Source organism: Mycotypha africana, assembly GCF_025528875.1.
Source record: "Mycotypha africana strain NRRL 2978 chromosome Unknown BDF20scaffold_7, whole genome shotgun sequence".
NCBI lineage: Eukaryota > Fungi > Mucoromycota > Mucoromycetes > Mucorales > Mycotyphaceae > Mycotypha > Mycotypha africana.
The window spans coordinates 657,132-672,376 of record NW_026515731.1 but is presented as its reverse complement, the minus strand read 5'-3'; the positions used below and the strand labels follow the sequence as shown (position 1 = coordinate 672,376).

Here is a 15,245-nt window from a genome sequence, read left to right as displayed (position 1 = left end):
TTGATCTGCATTAACATTTGAAACCGAAAAAGAGTTCCCGTATCACAGTCTACAAATTGTGCTCCGACGAAGGAAATTGCACTAAAAGAATAAATCAAACCAAAAAATACGCTGAATTAAGGTTGAAAATTGAACCTTATCAATGTATTATTAAGTTGCGAGATCAAAGAAAGGTACAGCAAAAACTAAATTGGTACTGAGTGCATCATCAAAATCACATTTACTGCTTGAGACCTTGTTTAAAGGACACACAAAAACTCTCACATACACGAAACAGAAAAATGGCCCGAACTTTTTTGAAACCAAACAGTCCTTATCAAATGGAATCAGAGGCATCTCAAATTTTTTAGGGCGAAATCCAGGTCCTTATTTTTTTGTTGAACTTTCTTCCATTTTTTTCTTTACTTGTTACATAAAAAAAAAACCACAAGCTTATACAAGAACAGCAAGATGATGGTTGAAACCAAACACTCTGCAGGTATTTATACCGACCTCATTCTGTAGAAGAGCATAATATCATAGGAAACAGCAATCTGAATATCATTTCTGGTTTTTTATTTTTCAACCAAATTGTATTACAGCCAAGCATGTTATGAATGCACCTGAAAATGTAAGGCAAAAGCGTGTCAGTACCTATTTCAATTCAACAGTTTCTAAGCTCCATTATGTCGACTTCTCCTCCTAATAGCTTGTTTCGGACAGTATTAAAGGGCTCTGTTATGCAAACCCTCATTTACGTCTTTTGGAAGAAGACAAAGGTTTCATTCAATTCCTTCAATTTCATTGCACATTACATAGACATCTGTCAGAACACAGTAATTAAATGACTGTTATATGTTCGATTTTGTTAGTCGTATATTATGCCAATGTCGATGAAATGGCCATGAACCAGGTTACTATCATTTCAGGTGGTGGTTCAGGTCACGAGCCTGGCTATGCCGGTCTTGTCGGTGAGAACTGTCTTGCTGCCAATGTTTGCGGCCATGTTTTTGCCTCACCTTCATCTAGCCAAGTGTTGCACGCTATTGAAAGAGTTCAATCTCCTCATGGTACTCTCGTTATCATCATGAATTACACTGGTGATTGTTTGAATTTCGGTTTGGCTGTTGAGCGTGCCAAGGCACGTGGTATCAAAGTCGATTTGATTGCTGTTGGTGATGATGTAGCCGTAGGCAGATCGAAGGGCGGTAAAGTTGGCCGTCGTGGTATGGCTGCCACTACACTTGCTATAAAGTTGGCTGGTGCCTTGGCTGCAAAAGGGTAAGCAAACTTTCCCGATGTTGAAACAAAAAAAAAAAAAAAAAAAAAAAAAAGAAAAAAAAAAAGGAATTTTCATTAACTCGTATCGCCTTTTTGTATGTATGTGTGTGTGTATGCATATGATAAAAAAGAGCAAAATTGGAACAAGTTCGTGCTATGGCTCAATATGCTATCGATCATTCTGCCACTTTGGGCGTTGCATTCGATCATTGCCACGTTCCTGGTTCCACTTCCTTTGCTCAATTAGGTCCGGATGAGATGGAATTGGGTATGGGTATTCACAACGAAACTGGCTTTTTAAAGACCAACATGATGCCTGCTCACGAGTTGGTTGTGAAGATGATGGATATGCTTGTGGATCAAAAAGATGAGGAACGTGCTTTTATTAAGTTACCCGCTGATAGAAAGACATCTGTCGTTTTACTTGTCAACAATTTGGGCGGTACAGCTATGGTTGAATTGAATTTGGTCGTCAAGGAAGCTGTTGATTACTTGATGAAGATGGAGAATATTTCTGTAGAACGTGTTTATACTGGACCTTTCGTCACCAGTTTAAACATGCCTGGTTTCTCCATTTCTTTATTAACTGTCGATCATGAACAAAAACTTTTGGAACTGTTAGACGAACCAGTTCGTGTAGCTGGTTGGCCCTTGACCGCTGCCCGTGAATTCAATTCTTCTATTCTCGGCGACAACTCAGCTGCTAAGAAATCCCCTGAAATGGTTATTGATGAATCCAAGGGAAAAGGTAAAAAAAAAAACCCAAAAGAATTTCAAGTCAAATAGATGAAGGAGGATGATAGGATCAATACTGGTTGCGTCAACAAGACGAGAGTTCTGAAAAAAAAAAACTTACAAATATGCCATTGCGTTGATGAATAATAATATAGCTGATGCCAAGAATCTCGAAACTGCCATTCGTAGTGCCACTGAGGCTGTCATCGCTGCAGAACCTCGTATCACTGATTACGATACAGTTCTAGGTGATGGTGATTGTGGTCACACCCTCAAAACTGCTGCACTTGGTAAATAGATCACTTTATTGATCCTTCTTTGCTTGCCCGTCTTTTTAACACATTTTATCTATCATTTCTTTGTGTAGCTATTCAAGAAGGGCTGAAAAACTATGATTTGACATCTGCTGCCAAGACCATCTTGGGTATCGCTGATACTATTGAACGTTCTGTTGGTGGCACCTCTTCTGCCATCTACTGCATTTTCTTTAACGCGTTAGCTAGTGGTATCGTTAAGAATACTGGCGATAAGTCTACCGCAAATGCTCATGTTTGGGTGGCTGCTGCTCGTCACGCCTTGGCTACTTTAATGACTTACACGAAGGCTCGTATAGGCGACCGTACTTTGATGGATACATTGTGTCCTTTCATCGATACCTTAAATAATGACGCCAGTAATTTGAAGGAAGCTGTCAAGGCTGCTCGTGATGGCGCTCAAAGTACATGCAATTTAACTGCCAAATTGGGTCGTTCATCCTATCTCTCTAACAAAGAAGTCATGGAGTCAGGTATTCCTGATGCTGGTGCTTATGGTTTGGCTGAAATCTTGACTGGTTTGGCCAACGCTCTCAATAAGAATTAAATGTCTGCATCCTATTTTCCAATCTTTTTCATTCATTATCGTATTTCATATCCCTTTCTATTCACATATACTACTCCTTTTTGGCTCGCATATTGTATCATAACTCTCCAATTTCTGCATTTTTAGCATATAGCATATTCGTTACCTCGAGCATTCCATTATGGTTAATAAATCCACAAAAGGTGCTGTACCTTAAAGTTTGTTAATATATTTATCCTGCCAATCTCCGCCTTTTGGACGAGGCGACATAATTCGAAAAACGGGAATACTTACTTAAAAAAGACAAGGGATGCAGAACCGTTATACACGTCAAAAAAGAAATCCAAATCTACAAGTTTTCTCTTTTCTTCTTCTTTGCTCCTATTATTGCACTCACTGCACTAACACAAGAATTTAGCTAATCGAAAATATACGAAAAATGACACGAGAAATTCATGCCACTGCTTCTAAAGGTTTCCACCTTCAAGCAGCAAACTACGGTTAGAATTATTTCTGTTTCCAAACTTTAATGGGAATAATTTAATGATTTGTATAGTCAACCTTCACTTTTTTTTTTCTGTTGAGCAGCTCAGACACGCCCTACTTATCCGAAAGAAGTCGTTGAAAGAATCAAAACTTTGATTCCTAATTATCAACGGAGCAACATTATTGATCTAGCCGCCGGCACTGGCATTATGACTAGCATCTTATACAATGCGGGCTTTTCTGGAATCAAAGCTGTCGAGCCTGTTGAGGGTATGCGCAGTAAATTAAACGAGCTATTGCCTCAGGTACCTTGCTTGGATGGCACTTCTTGGAAAATGCCCTTTGAGGATGCTTCACAGGATGCTATTATTGTCGCTCAAGCTTTCCATTGGTTCGACGACATACAATCTTTGAGAGAATTTCATCGTGTTTTGAAACCTAATGGTATTGTTATCCTGACATGGAACATGGAAAGTCAAGAGAGGGGTGAATGGGTAGCCAACATCAGAAGGTAAGTTAATTGTGGTTATCCAACGACAACAAGAGATAGAGAAAGAAGTTAACTCATGGAACGTTAAACCATGCCAAAAAAAAAAGCCTATATGAAGTCTACGATGCTGCCGCACCTCAATTTCGTAAAATGTACTGGCGTAAAGTATTTGAGACTGAAGAAGCCAAAGCTCTATTTAAGCTTCCCTACACAGAAGAGATGTACAGGAACGATTTTGAGGTTCCTAAAGAGAACATATGGAAGAGAGTGCTGACTAAAAGCTACATCTCTAGTCTTGATAAAGCTGAACAAAAAAAATTAAAGGTCAAGATCGAAGAGGCTATCAAAGATGTGCCTGTAGATAATCAAAATAGAGTCTTTTATCCTCATGAGACATATTTCGTTTACTTTCGCAAAAATGAATGAGAATTGATATAAAAAAGACTTTCGTACATAAAAGATATAAACTAAAATAAAGAAAAACTGCATCGGAAAAAACGTGTATTTACAAGGAAAGAAAAAGATACAATCCACTGAAGAATGCCATCAAAAAACATTACTGCCACCACATCATCAACATGGATGAGGGCCTTCCATAGTCGTCAACACAAAGACTGTTAAATTTCTAACTTTACAATTGTTGAGGGGCCCCAAGTATTGTGCCTGGACCTGCAGCAGCAGCAGCTAAAACTTCATCAGGAGGTATACAGGCGGTGATAACTCTTTGTCTGCCTGGATCCGGAAGTGCAACATCTAAAGTTGAGAAAACACACACAAGTTAGTGCTGCCGTTAAATATCAGATAATTGTACTGACTCTTCACTAACCCTTCATGTCTTCCTCGTATTCTATAATGCCTTTTGCTGCCAATAATTTCTTTTGCTAATGGAACAATTTAGCTGATCAGTAATTCGTGCCCAAAATTGGAACTTTTGCAAGATTCGTCAAATAAAGCAAGATACTATACATTCTTGAGTGCCTTTTCTAACTGTTTCTGCTTCTTTTTTGTAACAACTCTTTTTGTAGTAACAGCAGGCACTACTTTGGTTGCTCTTTTGCTATTATGCTTAGCTACCCTTTTTGCGTTGTATTTTGAGGGTCCTCTGACTGTAGGATTGAAAAAGAAAATAGTTGTCAGTTTACTATAAGAGTAAAAACACTATATAATCACAAAGATCTATACTTTACTCTTATTCATGTTACTGATGCCTCCCATTTTGAGTTGTTTTTAATTTTAATGCTACTCGCTGGTGAGAAATAGTCTAAAAAATATCCCATTCTATGATTTTTGTCAAAATTCGAGCGGCTTAGCAAAAATCGGTAGAAGTGAACTGAAGTCACCCCGTAAAGGCCGATCTGATTTATGCGAGGTTTGCTTGTGGTAAAATCTATTGCATTTTTTGTTTACCACCGCTTTGTGCAAAACACGTATCATTGCGAACTCTGAGAACGCTAATTTAATCAATAGTGAAATATGCACGCTCAGAAAACGTGTATTCTGAAGTCATATTTAATTTAACTGAAAGCGAAACAACTATTGTTATACTTGATTGAGCGTTTCCAGCAAAACGCATACTTATTACGCATATTGTAAGCAATTACATAGTTGGAGATCATAAGCCAACAAAATATGACGCGAGATTTTCAATAATACACAAGAGTATGAACTCCCTTTGAGCTTATAACTTCAATACATAGCGTTTTTAAAATTATTCTGAACTATATATGGTATAGCTGCCGTGAGCACAATCGCTTACTGATAGTTTATCTTTTCGATGACCTTGCAGCTGGAAATTTCGATACTGTAATGTGATGAGAAATGGAAGTTTCTATGCGCTGACTATATCTTAACTGGAAAGGCTGTCAGGGTTCCGGTCTGGAAATCGAGCTTCAATTCAATTACACTAGGTTATAATTGAAAACTCTTCAAAAGAAGACGAATACTTTTCAGTAGTATTCTCTAGGATTGCTATAAGTATGTGCTAGCAGACAGCGTCATTGGTAATATGACCTAATTCGTTGTGTTGTTATGGCGGGTTTTAAAGCAAAACGAAGTGGTGGCCATACATAAGGAATTTATTGCAACATAGATTCGTCAGAGACATTACTGCAATTTTTGCATGATTCTTTTGCTTGAATCCTCTCATTTTGGCTCAACTATTAGATTGAATTGCACTTTCTTACTTAGGGCAGAGCTCAAACCAACTCGAAATAATGTTTCTCTTATCATTTTTCTGTCAAATGAATGACAGGATAGCTTTTTATATTCGGTTTTATGCATCTATTGCTTTAGCTATTACGACCATATAGATGTTCACCTTAGTGTAAATTGAATATACCAAAGAATCAAATGCTAGAAGAATAAAATGCAAAATGCACGTTTAAAGACAAGGACGAAAGAGAACTTGACGAGCTTGCAGGACAAATTAAACAATTCATGCGCATAATTTCATACTGTCAAACAAAGAACAGTTTGTAAGAATGAAACGACTCGTTAAATCTCATAATTAGAATAATTGTGTATAGATGATATTCCAGCAGTACAAAAGGTTGCAATGAAGTTACTAAATGAACGAAGCTATCTTAGTCCCATTCGAGACAACGTCAAACAAACAAAAAAAAAAAAAAAAAAAAAAAAAAAAATCTAAGAAAACGGTTTTTTTTTGTTTTTGAGGTCATACTTGGCTTTTTTTTTTTCTTTTTCCTTTATATTTTAATTGCAATTAGTTTTAATTACTTATTAGAAAGTATTACAAACAATGCCAAACTCTCATAAATATGAACAAGTAAAGCCTACTTGGTTTTTTAAAAGCTGCCATACTATTGAAACTGAACTAACTGAGTCTGTCTAACCATATAATTAGATTCCTTTAGATAATCAAGCCGATGATCACTACTCCAGTAATTACATTTCTCAACCATCAGCACCATCAGCAACGACAGACAATAATCATAGACAGCAACAGCATAATATCATCGATAGTCAAAGAGCGAGCCTAGAGGATGCTTTTGGTCCGAACAACGACGAGGAAGAGTATGACGAAATCGAACATCTTGAATCAGCTGAGCGACAACACTTATTACCTCCTTCGCCCACATCGATCAGCAATAACATTTACGAAGACTCAAATACAACTCCTAGTCATTTGCCTTCTACGGGAAATAATAATTCACGAATAGGCATTCAACAACAATCAACTGATGGTGTGTTTTCAAACATATCAGCCAAACCTGATTTAGACTCAAAAGTAGAAGATGAAGTGCCACCGGTAAGTTATTGCTCAGATCTGTTGCTATAGAAAGTAGTTATTATGAACATATAACAAACCAATTCGTTCGTTATTTGAATAGACATATGAAGAAGCTGCGGCAGACGCTACACCGCCTTATTGGCAAACAACAGTTATTGCACCTGCCGGAGTAGGAGACTTTGTTTTAGTGGGAGGACTGCCAGTAGGAAGTGTATTGAGCTTCATTTGGAATTTAGCAGTATCTGCTAGTTTTCAAATGGTAGGATTTATGTTGACTTATTTATTACATACAACTCATGCCGCAAAAGAGGGAGCAAAAGCAGGTTTGGGCATTTCACTGGTTCAATATGGATTCTATGTACGTAGTAGAGGCAGCTTGGAAGAAAACTTTGATTATGGTAGCGGAAATAACGACAGCGGTAGTATGCACAATGACGATAACAATGACGCTGCTACTCAGGCTGATTTGGTTGCTTATATAATGATGTTCCTCGGTTGGTTTATCATACTTCGAGCTGTGTCTGACTATACGAAAGCACGTAAAATGGAGCAGATTATCAATTCTGAGCCAACAACCGTATCACCTGAAAACATGGTTTAATTGCCATGCTAAACTGAAGTATGCCCATCTTCCCACAGCTCAATTCGAATTGTAACATAGACCACCTCCCACCTATTTTGTTTTTCTTTTCACAAAACCGACACTGCTCTGTCATGCATCCAATCAAGAATACCCTTTTTTTTTACTGTTTACTTTGTACCAATAACTCCATTCTACTATTACATTGCACACAATTTTCTTTTGATTTTCTTTTTGAAAGAATAAATAGATTTTAATCACCTTTCTTTTTTTAAGAGAAAAGATATATACTGTATATATATATATGTATATATATATATGTTTGGTTGCTGAGTGTTATGATGGGATATATGTGTAGACTGACAAATAATCAGATAAATAAAGCTTAAATTTAAAAGTAGCTTGTACAAAGAGTTGTTGCTAGTTGGAAAATATACGGGCAAAAAGAGTGTGTGTTGCATTAAGAAATGATTACTTTCGTACATTGTTTTGGGCTTCCTTTTCGAGATTCTCTTTAAAAGCCTTGATAAATTCAGAGCCGGTTTTGGTTCCTGATTACAACGTGAGATCTCGATTAGCGAACTACGCACAACCTACAGCTTGTTTAACTCATTTTTACCTTTATTTGTAATAGTAGAGACATGCTGATGTGTCTTAGCGGCCATGCGATTGAATAATGGGCTTGCTAGAAGACGTTCTGTAATGAAGGTGGACATCCAGTAGTTGACAAGCTTTTGGAACATATTGAAATTATTGTAAGAGAACCTTCAGAGGAGAGGGAGGCTTGAGGGAGGAAGGAATTGTGCAGGGCCTCTCACCTTCATCTTATTTTATGTTTGCCCTATTTGGCCATGTTTGGAGTCACGATTCAAATCCAGATAACCAATAAATGGTTTGCAGCCTTTCTACACGTTTCTCCACACTTTTCAATTTTTCTACTTCCCACATCCGACCGTAATCCAGTCCATAAAAAAACTCAAATTAAGTGAAGATCGGAAGGAGACTGTTTACAGTTTTTTAAACTGCGAGTTTAGACGAAGCTAAAAAATAACTGGACGGAATGACCAAAATTTTGAGACGATTGAGTTAGAGTTTGAAGATCGAACTACACTAAAATGGAAGACGTTTACCTGTAAATATCAAGCCAGTTTCGTTCTGGCGTTAATAAATATCAAAAGACTAAGAAGTTGTCTTCCGGCTGAACTCCGTAGGACGTTTCTTGTCTTTCCATACCGAAATGCTGATGGCCATCATGTTTTTTGCTGCATTGACATCCCGGTTCCATAGTATCTTATAGGTTTTGCAAACAAGGATACTACAGCCACGCACGGTGTCTAATTTCCTTCTTTTTTTCCGTAATTTTTTGTCGTCTTTGACACCTCCATCAACAAGCATGTTCACCATCGTATCTGCCGCACGCTTGCTGCCCTTGATACAGACGGAATCTAGTTTCACCCATACCAGGCCCATAGAATGAGAACAGGATCTCTAAATGTTGTAGTATGTAAATAGTATATCTCTTATACTGTTCAGGCAAGCCTGTTTTACTACTCGATATATTGCTTTCTATCGCTTTTATCGTACAATCGGCCTTTTTCCTTTCTAATTCTGCATTTGACACGAGTACTACCCGTCATGTGCTAATATCCTTTTGTCGAGCAGCGCCGTATCTCATGTCTGTTTGTTTCTAACCCGATTGCTGCTGTAAATACTGTCTTTCGGCCAGGATCAACAAATGTGGGTCTGTAGTTTGCCGTGATCTCTTCATAGGAGAAGTCTTCCAACGTCAAGTTATGATGATCAATGATGGCGTCTTCTTTTGGTTTCTTCTTACGACTAAATAGGAAGTCTACAGTGAAGCCATCAGATCGAATGAGATTTCTGAAAAGCATACTTGTGTTTATCTTTAGCTCAGCAATGCTATGATATAAGTGAAAGAATAATCTTGAGAACAGAGTCTTTAGCTGGAAGGGATCTTATTCTCGTTTTAAAAGAACCTCTTCATTATAATTTAACTTTGACAACAAAAACGCGAGAAAAGAAAGGCACGTCTTTATCATTGGGCAAAGTTCCAAAAAAAGGCATTGACGAACATCTGGTTGGTCTTATAACACATCGTCATTTGACGAAAAAGTTGTCAAGCTTTTTGTAGCTCATTCTATTGCAAAGTGACGCCAAACAGAGCTTTCTTAGTGACTTCCTTACTAATGAAGACTCATTTTTAGGGCTAGCTTGTACGCCATCCTTAATGCTGCTTGGATGTTACTGAATAATTGATGATCAACGAAATCGTCCAAGAATAATATACGGCTTCATCGTAAGATAATGGAAAGTTGTCTAAATTAAGATTTAATAGTGTCCAATAAAATTTGTGAAAAGTCTAAAATAGCAGTTAAACACTGTTTATTTCGAATTTCTTTACAAGAGTTTGCGCAATCATCTTTAAGAAAAAGGTACAGGGAATGAAGTGTTCAAAAACATATTTACAAGTGTGACAAAATAGGAAGAGAATGTTGTGAAAAGATGACGCGTATTTCTGTAGCAATAAAAACAATACTAATATTGTGGTACGTATACAGTAAAAATACAAAATAAAGAATATAAAGCTACTCTCGTCTTCTGGCAATGTACATTTCTTTTTACGGTCTAGAAGAAAGTTGTTGATTTTGTTGGTTTTGTTGCGAGTTATTATTATAATTATTATTATTACGACGTCTGTATTGATTGTTGTTGTTGTTATTGTTGAATCTTTGTCCACCGTTATTGTTGTAGTTGTTATTTCTTCGGTATTGCTGATGTTGACGGTACTGCTGTTGTTGTGGCTGTGCCATCATCGAAACGTTATTATTACTGTTCATCACAACACCCTCTTCGCCTTGTTGCTGTTCTTCTTGTTGTTGTTGCTGACGTGTAGCCATAGCCTCTTGACGATTAGGCTGTTGGATTTGGGCTTCATCCAAAGCATTGGGCGCTACATACAATGTTTTGTCAATGACAGGAGGAATGGGCTGAATTTCAGTACCCAATTCACGCTCGATTTTGTACAAGTTGAACCGATCTTCATATGTAATCAGATTGATGGCTAAACCTAAATGCCCGAAACGACCAGAACGACCAATACGGTGAAGATAGGTTTCGGCATTCTTAGGGAAATCAAAATTGATAACTACATTGACTGCTTGAATATCAATACCACGTGTGAGTAAGTCGGAACAAACCAAGTTACGGCAAACGCCATTTCTAAAGTCGTGGAAAACACGGTTACGGTGACTCTGTAACATTTTTGCATGCGAATAGAAACAAGAGTAGCCGAGCTCAGTGATCTTTTTGGCTAAGAGTTCAACGCGATTGGTAGAATTACAAAAGATGATAGACTGATTGATTTGAAGCTAGTGTGAGATAACAATTAAATCATTAGTCTGGTGGAGACTTCGGTATTAGCTAACGGTGGCAAAACATGTCAAACCGAATTACCTTTGAGAACAACGTGTTCAAACAATGAACCTTTTGTCTTTCTTCGACATAAGCATAATATTGAGTGACACCACGCAAGGTCAACTCGTCCATTAAGTTGATTTCATAAGGCTTCACTAAGAACTTGTCCTTAAAATTCTTTACAATCATAGGAAAAGTAGCACTGAATAACATGATCTGTCTATCCTTTGGGAAGAAACCGATCAACTGTTCAATAATGGGCGTGAATTCGGGTGACAAGAGTTTGTCAGCTTCATCCATCACAAAAGTCGTTGCTTCACTGAAGTCAGCCACGCGCTTCGAAGCCAAATCTAAAATACGGCCTGGTGTACCCACGACAACATGAACTGTCTCGCCAAGTCGAATAATGTCGTCTCTCAAAGTAGTACCACCAGTTGTAACCATAACTTGAATATTCAAATGTTTGCCCAGAGTCTTACAAACTTGAGCAGTTTGAAGAGCCAATTCACGTGTGGGAACTAACAATAGAGCCTGAATTTTGTTCTTTTTGTTGTTGATCTTTTCTAAGGTGGGAATGATAAAAGCGGCAGTTTTACCAGTACCGTTTTTGGCACGAGCGAGAATGTCCCGGCCGGCTAAAGCAATAGGAATAGCTTCTTCTTGGATAGGGGAAGGACGTTCGAATCCAGCTTCGAAGATGCCCATCAAAAGTTCTCGTTTCAGAAAGTAATCTTCAAATTCATTTCCTTTAGTAGCAGTGACATCCTATAAATTGGATGAAGGAGATTAAACTTGTTAGCCCTAATCGCTACTATAGTTCATAGTAGGTACGAGAACTAATAAAACCTACTTCAGTTTGCGGTCGAGTATCTTTCTTGGGTAAGTTTAAGGACTTTTTCCAACTGTCATTTTCGTGACTGATTAGATTGGAATTAGTTATGGAGTGTCAGGCAGACAAATATGAGGGGTATTTCTTTACCTCAGTTGTTGTTGCTGAGGATCCATTGTTGACTGATTTCTTCAACACACGATACGAAAAAAGGGAAATCTTTGACAAAGGTATTGAAAGCAAGAAAAAGTAAGAAAGAATGGAAAGAATGCGTGATGTATTTTTCCCAATGTCTGTGCAACAACAAGCAACACGCAAAAATCTAAGATCAGAAATTTGGTGCTGACATCATAAAGCCTGATTTAAACACAGTCCCGTTTACTTAATTTGAGCAGAAGCGAGCATTTTTGATCTTTTTAAATGAAAAAATTTGACTCGAAGCAATACACAGTTACTTTTCCTAGCAGTTCAACAATATTGCAAGTAAAGCTTAGTGTAGGCAACAGAGGCCAATCGTAATAACATTTATAAGGGAGCTGGTTGGGCTATTTAAAGCGTCCTTAGCCAGTCGCTATTTTAGCAGGTATTTATAGAGGGAATCGAAGGGCAGCATTTTTATTTTTGTTTTCAGAATATTCCAAAAATTGTACCTTATTGGTCTCATTTTGCCTTTCAATAAATCTTAGTAAGTGTTGCTTTTAAAAAGTAATAGTACTTCTGTTTTGTGCTTAGATCGGATAAATCTTCCGACTTTTATAAAGTAATGCATTACTCAGCAGTCAATGCTCGAACCGCGATTTGCTGTTTCCACCAGCTTAACTATCCCGTTCTTGATTGGCCGTTTTTCTATAGGCAGCTTTATTCTAATCACATATAACTATTATACTCCTTTTCGTATTTTAGTCGTAAGTAATAGGGTATATTGTACTAGTAGAGCAGTTAGGCTAAAGCGATTTCAAGCAAAGGAAGGGAAAAGCAATTCTCCTGGCACATCATTAATTTTTGCTATAATAAAGAGATGGCTACAAAAGAGAGCACGTACGAAGATTCACGTTACAAATATTAATGAAGTTGTTAGCATTGTATGGCACGCGTGTCATCGAGATGTACTGATAACAACGGTAACGCTTCAAATCACAGCCAGTCAGCGAATCATAACAAAGAAGTGACCTACGTGTATTACAGAATGAGCATAGGAACATTTATAAGTGGTACCATTTGTTAAAGATGAACCACAGAATACAAGAATTTCGTGATAAGAGTTTATGAAAAGCAATTTAAGGTTGTCTTAAAGCAATAAGCATTTTATATACCTCAAAATTGACCAGGTGAAGTAACAGTTGTTCTTCAGGTTCTAGCGATCTTTATATAAATCGTTCACTACGTTACAATACAATGTTAACACTATTATCCGTTCTAACTAACATATTACGCTATCCTTCAAAACATTAGGATACATATGCTGGTTTGGCTACTGATGTCAGTTATACTGGAATGGCTTCATCAGCGTATGTGATATGTTTCAGATCAAGAAAAGGAAGATCTTTTAGCTCACTTCGGTTGTATTATGTTGACGTAGCTTTTTCTATGCACGCTAATCCTTTCACTAACCATTTTGGCTTAATTTTCTGGAACTTTAAAACTGACCACCGGACCATGTGGAATTTATAATTTGTAATGCTCGGACACCTAATTGCTGACTAATAGCAAAAGCAAATGGGAGGCATAAACTCAGACAGATTGAAAATAAGCTAGATCTTTTTTCTTTCTAATCCTTTTCAAACCCTCGTTCGATCAACATACTTTCTGATAAGAAGCTTTACTTTTTTCGAATCATAACAGCTATAATATAGTAGTATTCACACCTAATGAGCTCAACAGTATTTACGTTTTTCGGTATGAATGTGGTGAGTGACGCAGCTGCTAAAGAATTTCAACACCAACAAAAAGATCATCCTACCACCTATCAAGAATACATCGATTTTCTAAAAAATCAAGTGCATTCCCCCAGTGCTGTCACCCCTTGCCTTGTCCCAGACAGTGAAATCAAAATTCAATGCCAAGTACGTACGCGTATACCTACTACTCAAGGTGGCGAAATGTACTTGTACCTCTACAAAAATAACCAAGACAACAAAGAACATTTAGCGATTGTATATGGAAATGATATTCGATCCAAATCACTTGATAAGACCTGGGAAAACGAGACGATTATGAATCGTATTGTACGAGGTGCTTATTTTGGACGCTTGCAGGAAATGGTCACAGAGGAAAATAAATCAATGACCTTGACGCAGGATCAAGAGAAGATTTTGGAACAACAACAAGCTGAAGCGAAAAGCCAATGGAAAATGATGTCTGAACCCCCTTTGGTGAGAATTCATTCAGAGTGCTTCACAGGAGAGACAGTACATTCAGCAAGATGCGACTGCGGTGAACAATTAGATAGTGCTATGGCTCAAATGCAGGAAGCCGGAAGAGGCGTGATTGTTTACTTGAGACAGGAGGGTAGAAACATCGGGTTGATGGAGAAATTAAAGTAAGTATCTGATTCATGTGAGAGATGAAGCGCGTGCTTTACCATATTAGGTCCTGACATTTATATAACTAATTATTGACTAGAGCTTACAATTTGCAAGATCTTGGTCATGATACAGTCGCAGCGAATGTTTTACTAAGACACCCAGCTGATGGCAGGACTTATGGTATTGCTAACGCCATTCTCAGCGATCTTCAACTCTCCAAAATTCAGCTCTTGACCAACAATCCTGATAAAATTAAACAATTGGAGTCTTACGGCAACATTAAAGTCGTTAAACGTCAATCTATGATACCGCGTACATGGTCACATCCCGTTTTGAGACATTTCCTAGCTGAGAATGGAATTAATGCTCATAATGACAGCAATACAAATAGTGCGGCTCCTTCGCCTTCTCTGCCCAAGAGAGAAGCCAGCTGCAGTGCAGATTACATAATGGAATCACCCGCGCTGTCTTCCGGTACTTCTACACCCCGAAGTGAATTGGACAAATACTTAACAACAAAAGTGAAAAAGATGGGGCATATTTTGGATTTACCAGAGGATCTAGCGTAGAAAGATTAGTCTTTTGTAATTTTTTTGGATTCGAAGCAGTACACTATTATTGATATACCTGTTGTATGTTGTAACACAAAAAGATTGTAAATAAATTTGTATGATAGTTTAATGGGTGTTGTTATGCCCGAATGTGGTATCATTGTTCCTCCAGGTTGCATTTAAGCCTGTCATTTGTTCCAGTGGCTTTGCCGTGACGATTTTCCTTTTCCCGCATAAACTCCAAACCTCATTGCCCTCCGAAAG

The 15,245-nt window shown here is 37.7% G+C and overlaps 9 protein-coding genes across 9 annotated transcripts; 5 read left to right on the top strand and 4 right to left on the bottom strand.

Annotated features, from left to right (window-relative positions):
- Positions 1-380: 380 nt before the first annotated feature.
- Positions 381-3,044, top strand: BDF20DRAFT_877758 (dihydroxyacetone kinase Dak1). The gene is made up of 7 exons (XM_053081465.1): positions 381-478; positions 582-610; positions 689-758; positions 852-1,260; positions 1,392-2,008; positions 2,151-2,285; positions 2,363-3,044. Exons 1-7 carry the CDS (start codon positions 451-453, stop codon positions 2,854-2,856), a joined length of 1,782 nt encoding a protein of 593 aa, XP_052934767.1. The 5' UTR covers positions 381-450; the 3' UTR covers positions 2,857-3,044.
- Positions 3,045-3,179: 135 nt separating this feature from the next.
- Positions 3,180-4,564, top strand: BDF20DRAFT_995020 (S-adenosyl-L-methionine-dependent methyltransferase). The gene is made up of 3 exons (XM_053085402.1): positions 3,180-3,335; positions 3,424-3,832; positions 3,919-4,564. The coding sequence occupies exons 1-3, from the start codon at positions 3,275-3,277 to the stop codon at positions 4,235-4,237; spliced, it is 789 nt and encodes a 262-aa protein (XP_052934766.1). The 5' UTR covers positions 3,180-3,274; the 3' UTR covers positions 4,238-4,564.
- BDF20DRAFT_822233 (uncharacterized protein) lies at positions 4,443-5,026 on the bottom strand (the record flags this gene model as incomplete). The annotated part of the gene is made up of 4 exons (XM_053077679.1): positions 4,443-4,564; positions 4,638-4,692; positions 4,778-4,917; positions 4,999-5,026. 4 exons carry the CDS (start codon positions 5,024-5,026, stop codon positions 4,443-4,445), a joined length of 345 nt encoding a protein of 114 aa, XP_052934765.1.
- Positions 5,027-6,502: 1,476 nt separating this feature from the next.
- On the top strand, positions 6,503-7,896 carry BDF20DRAFT_877752 (uncharacterized protein). Its single transcript, XM_053081464.1, has 3 exons — positions 6,503-6,596; positions 6,675-7,079; positions 7,162-7,896. Exons 1-3 carry the CDS (start codon positions 6,570-6,572, stop codon positions 7,660-7,662), a joined length of 933 nt encoding a protein of 310 aa, XP_052934764.1. The 5' UTR covers positions 6,503-6,569; the 3' UTR covers positions 7,663-7,896.
- Positions 7,897-8,112: 216 nt separating this feature from the next.
- On the bottom strand, positions 8,113-8,384 carry BDF20DRAFT_822806 (uncharacterized protein; the record flags this gene model as incomplete). The annotated part of the gene is made up of 2 exons (XM_053077741.1): positions 8,113-8,192; positions 8,261-8,384. The coding sequence occupies 2 exons, from the start codon at positions 8,382-8,384 to the stop codon at positions 8,113-8,115; spliced, it is 204 nt and encodes a 67-aa protein (XP_052934763.1).
- Positions 8,385-8,868: 484 nt separating this feature from the next.
- On the bottom strand, positions 8,869-9,542 carry BDF20DRAFT_943741 (uncharacterized protein). Its single transcript, XM_053084826.1, has one exon. It carries the CDS (start codon positions 9,531-9,533, stop codon positions 9,282-9,284), a length of 252 nt encoding a protein of 83 aa, XP_052934762.1. The 5' UTR covers positions 9,534-9,542; the 3' UTR covers positions 8,869-9,281.
- A 456-nt stretch (positions 9,543-9,998) lies between these two features.
- BDF20DRAFT_877746 (ATP-dependent RNA helicase DHH1) lies at positions 9,999-12,201 on the bottom strand. The gene is made up of 4 exons (XM_053081463.1): positions 12,056-12,201; positions 11,927-11,993; positions 11,116-11,841; positions 9,999-11,030 (listed from the first exon to the last, which is right to left on the bottom strand). The coding sequence occupies exons 1-4, from the start codon at positions 12,079-12,081 to the stop codon at positions 10,281-10,283; spliced, it is 1,569 nt and encodes a 522-aa protein (XP_052934761.1). The 5' UTR covers positions 12,082-12,201; the 3' UTR covers positions 9,999-10,280.
- Positions 12,202-12,596: 395 nt separating this feature from the next.
- BDF20DRAFT_988804 (uncharacterized protein) lies at positions 12,597-13,576 on the top strand (the record flags this gene model as incomplete). The annotated part of the gene is made up of 3 exons (XM_053085283.1): positions 12,597-12,810; positions 12,922-13,026; positions 13,358-13,576. The coding sequence occupies exons 1-3, from the start codon at positions 12,688-12,690 to the stop codon at positions 13,574-13,576; spliced, it is 447 nt and encodes a 148-aa protein (XP_052934760.1). The 5' UTR covers positions 12,597-12,687.
- Positions 13,577-13,597: 21 nt separating this feature from the next.
- BDF20DRAFT_995018 (GTP cyclohydrolase II-domain-containing protein) lies at positions 13,598-15,171 on the top strand. The gene is made up of 2 exons (XM_053085401.1): positions 13,598-14,444; positions 14,528-15,171. Exons 1-2 carry the CDS (start codon positions 13,774-13,776, stop codon positions 14,997-14,999), a joined length of 1,143 nt encoding a protein of 380 aa, XP_052934759.1. The 5' UTR covers positions 13,598-13,773; the 3' UTR covers positions 15,000-15,171.
- The last annotated feature ends 74 nt before the right edge of the window (positions 15,172-15,245 follow it).

Coding starts and splice junctions, on each gene's coding strand:
- BDF20DRAFT_995020 (XM_053085402.1), top strand. CDS start 3,275: ATGACACGAGAAATTCATGCCACTGCTTCTAAAGGTTTCCACCTTCAA. Junction 3,336..3,423: donor CCTTCAAGCAGCAAACTACG/GTTAGAATTATT, acceptor TCTGTTGAGCAG/CTCAGACACGCCCTACTTAT. Junction 3,833..3,918: donor TGGGTAGCCAACATCAGAAG/GTAAGTTAATTG, acceptor CAAAAAAAAAAG/CCTATATGAAGTCTACGATG.
- BDF20DRAFT_877758 (XM_053081465.1), top strand. CDS start 451: ATGATGGTTGAAACCAAACACTCTGCAG. Junction 479..581: donor TGAAACCAAACACTCTGCAG/GTATTTATACCG, acceptor ATTGTATTACAG/CCAAGCATGTTATGAATGCA. Junction 2,009..2,150: donor TGATGAATCCAAGGGAAAAG/GTAAAAAAAAAA, acceptor ATAATAATATAG/CTGATGCCAAGAATCTCGAA.
- BDF20DRAFT_877746 (XM_053081463.1), bottom strand. CDS start 12,081: ATGGATCCTCAGCAACAACAACTGAG. Junction 11,842..11,926: donor ATACTCGACCGCAAACTGAA/GTAGGTTTTATT, acceptor TCCAATTTATAG/GATGTCACTGCTACTAAAGG. Junction 11,031..11,115: donor TGAACACGTTGTTCTCAAAG/GTAATTCGGTTT, acceptor ATCTCACACTAG/CTTCAAATCAATCAGTCTAT.
- BDF20DRAFT_943741 (XM_053084826.1), bottom strand. CDS start 9,533: ATGCTTTTCAGAAATCTCATTCGATCTGATGGCTTCACTGTAGACTTC.
- BDF20DRAFT_877752 (XM_053081464.1), top strand. CDS start 6,570: ATGCCAAACTCTCATAAATATGAACAA. Junction 6,597..6,674: donor ACTCTCATAAATATGAACAA/GTAAAGCCTACT, acceptor CCATATAATTAG/ATTCCTTTAGATAATCAAGC. Junction 7,080..7,161: donor TAGAAGATGAAGTGCCACCG/GTAAGTTATTGC, acceptor TTATTTGAATAG/ACATATGAAGAAGCTGCGGC.
- BDF20DRAFT_995018 (XM_053085401.1), top strand. CDS start 13,774: ATGAGCTCAACAGTATTTACGTTTTTCGGTATGAATGTGGTGAGTGAC. Junction 14,445..14,527: donor GGGTTGATGGAGAAATTAAA/GTAAGTATCTGA, acceptor ATTATTGACTAG/AGCTTACAATTTGCAAGATC.